At 49.9% G+C, this 10714-nt stretch overlaps 1 protein-coding gene across 1 annotated transcript in view; it reads left to right on the plus strand.

Moving 5' to 3' along the window:
* Positions 1 to 822: 822 nt before the first annotated feature.
* C12H14orf132 (chromosome 12 C14orf132 homolog) overlaps positions 823 to 10714 on the plus strand; it is a 37610-nt gene continuing 27718 nt past the window's right edge. Inside the window, exon 1 of the mRNA XM_029484968.1 lies at positions 823 to 1079. Within this exon, the coding sequence (XP_029340828.1) occupies positions 1053 to 1079 (27 nt within the window). The 5' untranslated portion in view covers positions 823 to 1052. The remainder of the gene's footprint in view (positions 1080 to 10714) is intronic.

The following is a 10714-nucleotide window of genomic DNA, read 5'->3' on the forward strand; positions in this document are numbered from 1 at the left end:
GTGGGGTTCCGGGCACTGAGACTGAAGGCCAGTGCTTGGCCTGGAAGGGTGCAGAAGTGATAGGTGCCAGAGTGAGGGAGCGAGGAAGAGTTGAGCCTGGAAGAGTTAGAGACCCAGGAAGCAAGAAAGGAAACAAACTGGAAGCACGGGACAGGAGGTGGGAAGGAGAAAAGGAAGGGGGAGGGGAGAAAGAGACGGGAAGGATGGACACACACACTCCCAGAGAGCAACAGGCCCCTCTGGGTACCTCTGTGGCTCCCTTCACTGCCTCGATAACCGTGACTTGGGCTACTTTTCTGGTAACTGAACCACTGGCACTGTTTGCAGGTTATGTATGCCATTCACTCCTTGGTCTCCACTAAGGGCCTTCCTACAGCTCATCCTGTGGTGACATATACCACGTCTTATTTAATTCCTAGGTTCTGTTACTCCCATTCTACAAACGAGGATACTCAGATTCAAACGAGCACTAATTCACCCAAACCGCACAATACAAAAATGCTAGACTTTCCTCTTTGTTCTGCTCAGTTCAAGAGCCAAGTCTTCAGAAGTGTAGGAGCAGGGTTGCCACCGAAAACCAGACACATCTACTCAACTCCCGGAAAGCACTTTTGGGGCTGGAGACAAGTGCCCTGGGAAGGGCACCCATCTCCCCAGCTGGCTCGCCTCAGACCTCACTTTCCCCATTTGGCCAGGGTAGAGCAAGGACTGCTAGAAATCAAGGGTCTGGCTTGGCCCGCCCTCGGGGGTGTGGTTGGGAGTGGTCACGTGGAGGGGCGCCGCGCCCGGGGTCTCCCGCCCACTTGGAGGCGTCTGGAGCTGGAGCCTGGAGCCAGCCAGGGCGCTGAGAGGGCTGGAGACTCGCCACCACGCCGGGGCTGCTGAGGTCACGGTCGCCGGGGCCCGAGGGCACCTGCTCGCGGTTCCGCCCGCTTTCTGATAATTGTGCGGGAGGCTGGACTCGCAGCGGCGACGGCGACGACAGCAGCAGCAACAGCGAGGACTGGAGCAGGGGCAGCAGCAGCAGCAGCAGCCACACCAGCCGTGACACCATGGATCTGTCTTTTATGGCCGCTCAGGTAACCTGGAATCTAACCCACGCGTCCTGGGGTCTCCAAGTTTGCAGGACCCCAGCCTCGCTGTCCTCCCGGGTGCATCTCTTGCATCCGTGGCCAGGTCCTTTGTCCCGAGCCGGGGAGCCCCACCTGGTGTACGTACTTGGGAGCTTGACTGTCCTGGATGGAGTGGCCCATGCCCCTTGCACATTGAGGGGTGCAGTAGGGCTGTCTCCACTGAGCACCCCTACTTCTGAGAAAGACAGTTCCGAGGAGCCTGGGCAGTTGAAGTGGCCCCTCCCAGCCCAACCCCCACCCGCTGTTTGCTCTGGAGCCCCTGGACTGGCAGAGGGGAAGCTGCTCTCCCCATTCTGGTTTTGCTTGGCGCTGGTACTTGTTGGTGTCCTCTGGGGACCCCCCACCCCCTTTCTTCCCCACTGTGGGTGGGACTTTAGTCTCTATCGCTCAGGAAGGCAGTGTGACAGGGCTTTGTGATAGAGATACATGGTTTAAAAGCATTTTTGCTTTGTGCTGGGTTTGAGCAGGGAACCACCATCCGTCCCTACACAAAAACAGGTTCCTCGTGGCAGGCGGACAAATGACCTCTTGGCGCTCTGCCTGGTCTCCGCTGCAGGAGAATCCCCTGAGGTGTGATCCTTGGTGTTCTCTTGAGCCAGAACAAAGACACACACCCTTTTCTGGGATTGTGTGTGGCCCCTGGGAAGACCCAGAGTCGACCATGGGTAAAGGCTACATTTGGCTGGACACAAGTCCCAAACCATGATATTTCACCTTCTGAGGTTGTGTTGGGAGTAGAGTGATAGGAACGGCACCCTGTCTCCTGGATGCTTGTCAAGCTCCCCTCCGCCCCCCCCTCCCGAAACACTGCTGCTTGTTTTCCAGAGTGATGTTCAAAGGCACACTTTCGCCAGACTTTGCCCGTGTGGTGGAAGTCTGTTTAAGATGTAACTTCAAAAGTCAGACTGGATATGGAGGGTTGTTCCCAAACGGAAACATCAAAGGAGCCAAAGTCCCCAAGTTGGTTCTGGGGAGTCAGGACCCCAGGCTTTGGGCTAGCTCTCAAGCAAGCAAGCTGTGAGCTCTAACAGCTCCTGTAACAGGACCCAGCTCATCATATTCAACCCGTGTGTGAATACCATCATGTGCAAAGCAGTCACTACCACTCTCGATGGAGGTGGGCTTAGCTGAGTGCTAACTGAAGAGAAGAGAAAGCTCACAGGATGTCTGAGGCTGCCTCCCTCTCTGCATCCCACAGAAACTGGTGTTCCCATGGTTACAGGATAAATTGATCATTACTAACTAACCTTGGGGCACCGGCTAGAGCATCCACAGTTGCTATGGCAACCTGACAAAATAAACAGGGCTTTTTCAGCACCTGTGGGCAGAGCTGGCAGGAGTCTGGATTGTGTGGTGGTGGCTGCGTTTGTTTTTGTTTTTGTTTTTGTTTTTGTTTTTATAATTCACATTTCAATTGGTCAGTTTGTTCCTGCCAACAGATGGCATTGATTACGCACTCCGCGCCATGCTAGCTGAAAAGAAGGAAAATGTGAATGGGCGCACCAGCAGAAGACACACTAAGGTTTGTTGAGGACCTACTGTGTGTGAGCTCTTGCAAGTTCTATTAGCCTGGAGTTGTACAGATTGGGTGCCCGGTGTTAGGGAGAACAGTTGGTAAGGAAGGAAGCTGGCTGTGAGTCCAGACCCTAGGATCTGCAGAGATTGGGCATTTTCCCGTTCTGGCTTCACCCTAGGGACACATTCCAAGATGGCTCATCATCTCCCTTCTTCTGGAGAAGCTGGCATCTTGATGCCTCCTGTACAAAACAGGCCCGGTTGTGCTCAGCATTGCTTCTTGCTGTAGACCTGTCTCACTGTTCCCATAAGAAGAGAATCGCTGTGTTTTGTAATATGTAGGACCTAGCAGTGGGTGGGAGTGAGCACTCACACCTGGTGTGTGTGTGTGTGTGTGTGTGTGTGAGAGAGAGAGAGAGAGAGAGAGAGGGAGAGAGAGAGCAAGCTTCTTTCCTCTTCCCAGTCTTATCCGGCAGTGAGCACCTGCAGAGAAATATTGGCACACAATTCACTTCTTTAGCCCCTTGTGTCACATGCCTTGCCAAGCACTAGGATAGGGTGCCGAGGGACAGAGTTGGATGTGACCTAGGTCATCTTTCTGGGTAGTTATAATGCGTTGGTGAGACCAGGACCCAGCAAAAGAAATAGACCAAGTGTTGGGCTCAGCACTGAGCCGGCACATAGTAGGTCTTCAAAACGTCGCTCTTGGATGTTTGGATGAGGGCGAGATGAGGTAGGTGTATGCTCACTAAAAGACACTCATGTGGACAGAGTCAGTGCAAGATGTTAGGTATGAATACCATCAGTGGGACTCTGAGGAGGCAGTGGACATAGTAGGACGACAGGCCCCGAGTAAGCTTGAGAAGGAGCCTCCTCGAGAAGGTGCATGGAGTTAGAGGGGCTCAGGGTAATTCAGAGCCCTTCAGGAAGCTATAGGACAGGAGATACAGTGGATCTGGCAGGGTGGGAGATGGGGTGGGGGTGTAGGCAGGACCAGGTTATGGAAGTCGCTGACTGACAGATGAGAAGCTTGGGTAGAATCAGAGAGTATTGGGAGCCTTTGTGAGCTCTTCAGCACATAAATGGCTTATTGGTGAAGCAGTGCCTGGGGAAGCCTGTGGGCTCACCCCGCCCTGCCCCGCCCCCTCCCCACGCCCCGCCCACCCATGGAGAATGGATGGAAGGTGGAGGAATGGGCTGGGCCAAGAGTCTGTTCACTGATAGGGAATAAAACCAGATCCACCTGACTCCAGATCTGGGTTTCCTGCCTTCAAATACAGCTAACTCTAAATAGGATTCCTGTCTGCAGGATAACATGATGCAGAGCATGTAAGCCTTTGGAAGGATTTGGAGCTACAAAAATAAATGTTGAGATGTCACCCCGTCAGATGTGGGGTGTGGATATGTTTACCCCGACACAAGCATGTGTCATGCTCTCTGTAGGAGGCTGAGAGAGGCCACAGAAGAGACTGGGCCTCAAAGGGTTAAGGCAGCCTGGGCACCTGGCCACCTTTCTATCACAGTCCCCCACAGTGAGATTGCATCCATTTTTCTGCAGCCAGAGGTGACCAGATGGGCAGGGCCACCAAGACTCCAGTGCTGGGGGGAGAGAGGGTCACAGATCTCTAGGACCCAGCCTAGATTCTTGCACTCAGAGACAGCCTTTACCCATTTGTCCACTCAGGAGCTGGGATCTGCTTTCCCATTCCTTCAAACCTGGGCCACCAATAATGACTTCATGACTCTGAGCATGCCATATTGGTCACACTTGGGAACTTCTGAGACTGGGTCCTGAGAAGTCGCCTAGGACTGGTGAACATCTACTCTAGGGAAAGCCACTGGCGTTTCCACACAGGAAATATGATGGTGCTGGGCCCCAGGGCTCATTCCCCTAGGACTTGTGACAGGAGCCTCACCTTCCCGTGCCCTTGCATCAAGCGTGTCCAAGATCTCAGCCATGTTTCTCTCTTGGACTGTGTCTAAAGTGACTGGTGTCTGTTCAGTAATAATCGATGTTCCTGGCTTTAGAATCCCCTGTGGCTGTTAGACGTTGTCCAGAGGTTGCTCCCAGTCCCACCCAGGTATCCACATTACAACAGTACTTCCAGTGACAGAGGCCTGGAGACACACTCAGCCAGCACGCTCCCTTCCCTGCCTTTGGTGGAAGCAGGTCCCTGGCTCTCTTGCCAGCCTTGGGTCATAAAACGACATGTGGTCCTGGAAGGTCCCAAATGTGACACTGATGTCATAGCTTAAAATATTTAAAGCAAGAACTGACTCGGAACATGCTCCCTCCTGAAGATTGGGCCTGTCACCTGCAGTCCAGCAGGTGACTCTCTTCTTCCCATTATTCAGGCTGTGAGAAAACAGGGGAACCACCTCCTCTACAAGCAGGAGAGTGGAGCCCCTCTGCTGGTCCAAGGCTATCTCATAGTCTCACCCCTCCTCCAGAGCAGACCAAGAAGTTGGGGTGCAATGAACCCTTCTAGAATTAGCCTCAGGGAATCCCCCTATTTTCTCAGATACACAAAACATTGTGTTTCTGCCCACATTTAAGCCAGTTCTTAAATGTACAAATGAGCAGAAAAAAACTGCTAAAACACTAGAATTTCTTCTCCCTCAGCTCTTAGGCCAGAGCTCCACACACAGGTGTTCACCTGTCCTGGGCACTGAAGGCCTGCAAAGAGGTCTGCTCCCTGTCCATTGAGCAGGGTTGTCCCCTGCCATCGCTGGTGTCCCTTGACCTTTACAGACCTCACTCTCACCTCTGCTTCTGTGGTTACATGGCATCTTCCCTATTCATGCCCTGTTCCCATGGTCCCCAGTCTAGTGGGCTGAGGGTCACCTTAGAACTGTATCTTGATCCCATCTGCACATATACAGAGATTCTGTCTAAAAATAATGGTGCTGGATTAGAACTTAAGTACATTTCTCGAGGGGGAAAAAGTTCACCTGACATTAGGATCTGAACACACACACACCTTAGTGAGCAGATTCTCCTCCAAGCCTCAGTTCTTCACCTTTGAAATGGCGCTGCTTGTTTTGTTCATTGGTTTGGGATTTACTGAGTGTCAAGCCCACAGTGGATTGTGAGACAGGACACGGCGTGGTCTAGGAACCCTGGGAGCCTACCAGGGCCACCTTTGATAGAGTTTAGCTTGAAGGTTACATCATCGTCATGCACACAGGATGAAGGACAATGGGCAATGAAACCAGCATGTGCTGGCCAGCGTCGCCTTGACACAGTGAGCCCTCACCTGTAGGGATTACTTCAAGCCATTCGTTGGGCTGGAGTGGAGGGTCAGGTGATGAAGCATTAGAGGTTAGGGCCCGGGAGGGGAGCCTGGGTCCAACTGAGTAGCTTCATGGAGAGGAGCAGGGTGGTGGGGGTGCCCTGGAGAGTGGGGGGCCTGATCTGGAGGTGTGGCAGATGCTAGCCCCCACGCTACATTTCTCATTTGTGCCAGGCACACACACAGGCTGGAGCAGTGGTTCTTCTGTTTTAGAGAAAGTGGAAATGGTGATGTTCGTGTGCTCTGTGTGTGTGTGCACATATGAGTGTGTGCATGTGTGTACATGTGTATGTGTGTGTGCACTCGTGTGTATGTGTGCGTATAGATGTGTGCATGTTTGTGTATGCGCATGTGTGCACACGTGTGTGTACATCTCTGTGTGTGTGTGTTTGAGTGTGTATATGTGCTTGTGTGTGTGTGCGAGTGTGAGCACGTGTGTTCACATGTGTAGATTATAAACGTGGAGGGCAGAGGTCATTGGTGGGTGCTCTCCCTCACTGGTGTCTTCCTTGGCTGTTTGTACAAGGCCTTTCCCTGACCCTAGGCCTCAGCAGTTCACTAGGAGGACTGTGTGGCTACTGAGCCTGGGGATCCCTCTAGCTCAGCCTCGCCGGCACTGGGATTGCTAGCAGGTGTCACTGTGCCCGGCTCTTTATGTGGGTTCTGGGTCTCCGACTCGGTCCTCGAGCTTGCTGTGCAAGCCCCTTACCTACTGAGCCAACTCGCCAGCCTCCAGATTGGATTTTTAACGATGACTTAGAAATCCGTAGCAACCTGACCGGCCTCAGCATGGGCTGATTGGATCCTGTTGATTAGTGAGGTTGCTAAGAGATCTTGAGGAGACATCTAAACTGCTCACAGTTTTGTGGGACAAGATTCAAGATACCTCTAGGTATCTGCTGCAGTGACCTCGGTGGCCTGACATCTGAACATCCAACCCAGAGCTTCTTCACAGGTATTTCTGTCACACACACACACACCCCACCACCCCCACATGGCCACTCCCTCTCCACGGTGCTCAACTCTGCAGAATTTGGGTTTAGCGTTTGGACCTCCTCCCAGCACAGGGCTCTCAGAGTCTGCCTGTTCCCTGTGGGTTAATGGCTCCCCCAAAAGTAAGAATCCAAGAAAGGATCCCAGGTCGAGGCTTCAGGCTGGATCCTCCTGACTGGGAAAACCCTGTGGCGCTGTAGGTGTGTGGGGAGAGGACCAGCCCTCACTTATACGTGTGGGTCTGCCTGCCTGTCTAGGAAGATGGAAAAGCATGGGCCATGGCGTCCTTGGAGACTGGGAAGTACACTGAACTATATAAAACAGGAATGGAGGCTGCTTTATCCTGGAGCTGCGGCAGATTTTCACTACCCTGCGCAGAGCCTGGCAAAGTCTTGTATCCTGCCAAGCGTAGGACGGAAACTAATTACTCTGAACTAGGTGGTGATTGTGTTAGGTGAGCTGTGTGCACCTGCATATATTTGACCATTTCAGACCTGACACTTCATATGACTGAATATCATATGAAGGAGTCTGAGAAGGCTTTCTGTTTCCGGGGAGCTGAGACACTACCCCCTCGCCTTCCCTCAGCCCACCCCTCAGAATCGTGGCTTTGGCAGATGGGAAGGCATCTTAACAGGACACTAATCCTGAGCCTGTCTAGGATCTAATCACTGCTGGGATGTTTCCCGTCTGTCCCCTTTGCCTTGTCTCACCTCTGGGGTCTTAGGAGACTGGAGGTAAATTTGCTTTTTATTTTTCACACAGAGGAGAAGCACAAAAATCATGTTGAACATGTCACCCTGTTGTCTCTGGAATGGGTCTCGTTTGTATCGTACAAAGCAGACTATGAGATCGTTCCGACAGGTCTGTGAAAAATTAGCAGACATTTCTTATCCATAAAAACACCACTCCCTAGAAAAATAGAATCCTGGGAAGCCAGCGATTTGCTATTTAGCCTGTGGGGGGGAGAGGCCAGTGATCCTCGAAGGCGTTAGGCAGGGAAACGGACTCAAAGAGGTGAGAACGAAAACTCAGTTCAGATTGAGTTTTCCTCAACCTGGATCAAGCCTCAGGGAGTCCGATGCCAGGTGACTTTCAGCCTATTTAAAACAGCTCAATCTGGGAAAGTTTCGAGGCGGTGACCATTCCCACTCCAGGTGCACAATAAAGCTTAGGGCGCGATCACATGGAAACTCCTTGGCAATGTGCATGTGACTCTGAGGGTGGGTCCTATAGCTAAAAAGCCTAGAATCTAGTGTCTCTGGCCAAGATAATACAGAGGTCAGCAGGCCATAAAATGCATGTGACATCTCCCCTAAAGATGAATTCTATTAACTGGGAGCTAAAGATGAAGGTCTAGGCTGGGAGAGTCGGGAATAAATCCTGGGGTTTGGTGAGGTCTGCCTCCATAGCAAAGGTTACCAGGCTGTTAACAAAATCCACTCCCAGCCTTCAGGACAGAGAATAGATGATTCCTTTCTCGAGGAGAAGCCTCTGAGTGTTTTACAGCCCTGGTTCCCCCTAGTACTCAGTGGGTGCAAGAGCCTTTGTTCCTCCCAAATGCCCATGGTTTCTTACAACAGGATTTTATCATTAAAGTATAAATTGTCTATTATCTCAGATGCTTCTAACCAGAGGGCCTGTCTCCTTCAAATCTCACTGAAAAGACCTAGTAAGTACTGGGTGTTCTCATCAGACCTGCCTCAGAAGGAGCTGCGACGCCATTTCTTAAGTTGTATAATGAACAGTTAACCAAGGCATCTAAATCACAGACACTTTTCTGGGTCAAATTTCTACGTAATATTTTAAAACCTAGGACTTTTTGGACCTTATGGAACAGGTATGGGGCATACATCTCCAAGCAAGTACTGTTTTTGTATCAATTTCTGTGTGCTCTGCCTTGCTATTGATTGAGCAAGACCCTAGCTTCTTCTACCCCCAGAGTGGGGACCCATAATTGCACCTTCTCTGCCCATTCTGTCTCCTGGAGATATCCCGTCCCTTCCCATCATGGCCACTATTTATCTCACACTTACATGGTACAAGGCATAGTACCCAGCCATACAGGAAATCCCACCAGATCTATACAAGGGATGGGTTCTGTGGAGATGCATTGCACTAGTCAGGAAACAGAGGTAAGGCTGCCGGCCCATGGTGTGTACAGCTAGGATGCAAGTATGGGAATCTGTACTTCTGCTACCGGTATTTTTAAAGTTTTGGTGGTGGTGGTCGTCATGGTTGGTGGTTGGTGGTCATAGTTGATGGTGGTGGTCATGGTTGGTTATTGGTGGTTGTTACTGTTGTAGGTGGTAGTGGTTGGTGGTGGTGGTAGTCATGGTTGGTGGTTGTCATTGTTGGTGATTGGTGGTTAGTGGTTGGTGGTGGTTGGTGGTGGTGGTGGTGGTGGTAGTGGCAGTGGTTGGTGGTGGTTGTTGGTGGTGGTGGTGATCATAGTTGGTGGTTAGTGGTTGGTGGTGGTTGTTGTTGTTGGTGGTGGTGGTAGTGGCAGTGGTTGGTGGTGGTTGTTGGTGGTGGTGGTGATCATAGTTGGTGGTTAGTGGTTGGTGGTTGTGGTTGGTTCTGAGAAGTTAAAGGCTCACAGAAAAGTTGAGAGGGGGATGTAATGGTTTCCCATAAGTCTGGCATTCAGAGCCTCTTCCATCATCAACTTCCATCACTGCAGGGGCCTAGGGACACAGTGGGGGAATTTGTGTTGACATCTCATCTTTAGCCAAAGCATATAGTGTTTGTAGGTTGGCAGGAACTAAGTTTTCTGCCCTTTAATTGAAGTATTTAAACCATTTACATTTAATGTATTTGTTGATATGATGAGGCTTAAGTTTACTATCTATTACACTGTTTCCTGTTTTTTCCAACTGTTCTTTGTTCTTTCTTTTTGCCTTCTTTTGAGATGAGAAATTCTTATTTTCCTATGTCATCCTCTTAGACACAAATCTTTGGTTTTTATATTTTAATAGTTACATAGGATTTTCATTAAGCATCTTTAGCCTGTCTGTGTAATAAATGTCTACAGTATCAAGCTCCTATTTCTCCTCTTCCAGTTTTTGCACTGTGGTGGTTACTACTATATAAGTTATAAACCATAATTATTATATTACATTAATACTATATTTATTATAGACCAACATTATTATTATCTTTGTTAAAAGTCAGTTTTCTTCAACTTATTTAAATAATAAGGGGAAACATTATATATTTTTCCCATGTGGTAATTACTACTGATGTCTTTTCTTTCTTTTGTGTAGAGCCTCATTTCTTTGAGACATCATTTTCTTTCTGCCTGGAATGGCTTTGGCCTGTCTAGTGCTACTGAATTGCTGGATGAATTCTTTCAGCTTTTGTATGTCTGGACATTCTAAGTTGGTGGTTCAGTTAAAAATACGGCTTCACCTTCTAGCTTGTGTTGTTTCCGGAGAAAATCTTCTGATGTCTGTGTTCTGTTCCTCTAAGCATTGTGTCTCTTTCCCCCTCTGGCTGCTTTTAAGAATTTTATCCTTTTCTCTGGGTTTGAGCAATTTGGTGATGTACCTCTGTGCAGTTCTCCCCATGTTTCTGGCACTTGGGATTTCGAAATGTGTGTGCAGGGAGCTGGAGAGGTGGCTCAGCATTAGAAGCTGTTTGTTCCTTTGGAGGATCCCAGGTTGGTTCCTAGCACACATCTGGCCACTTCTTTTTTTTTTAATTTTTAATATTTTTTATTACATATTTTCCTCAATTACATTTCCAATGCTATCCCAAAAGTTCCCCATACCCCCCCCC

Source organism: Mus caroli, chromosome 12, assembly GCF_900094665.2.
Source record: "Mus caroli chromosome 12, CAROLI_EIJ_v1.1, whole genome shotgun sequence".
NCBI classification, from domain to species: Eukaryota; Metazoa; Chordata; class Mammalia; order Rodentia; family Muridae; genus Mus; species Mus caroli.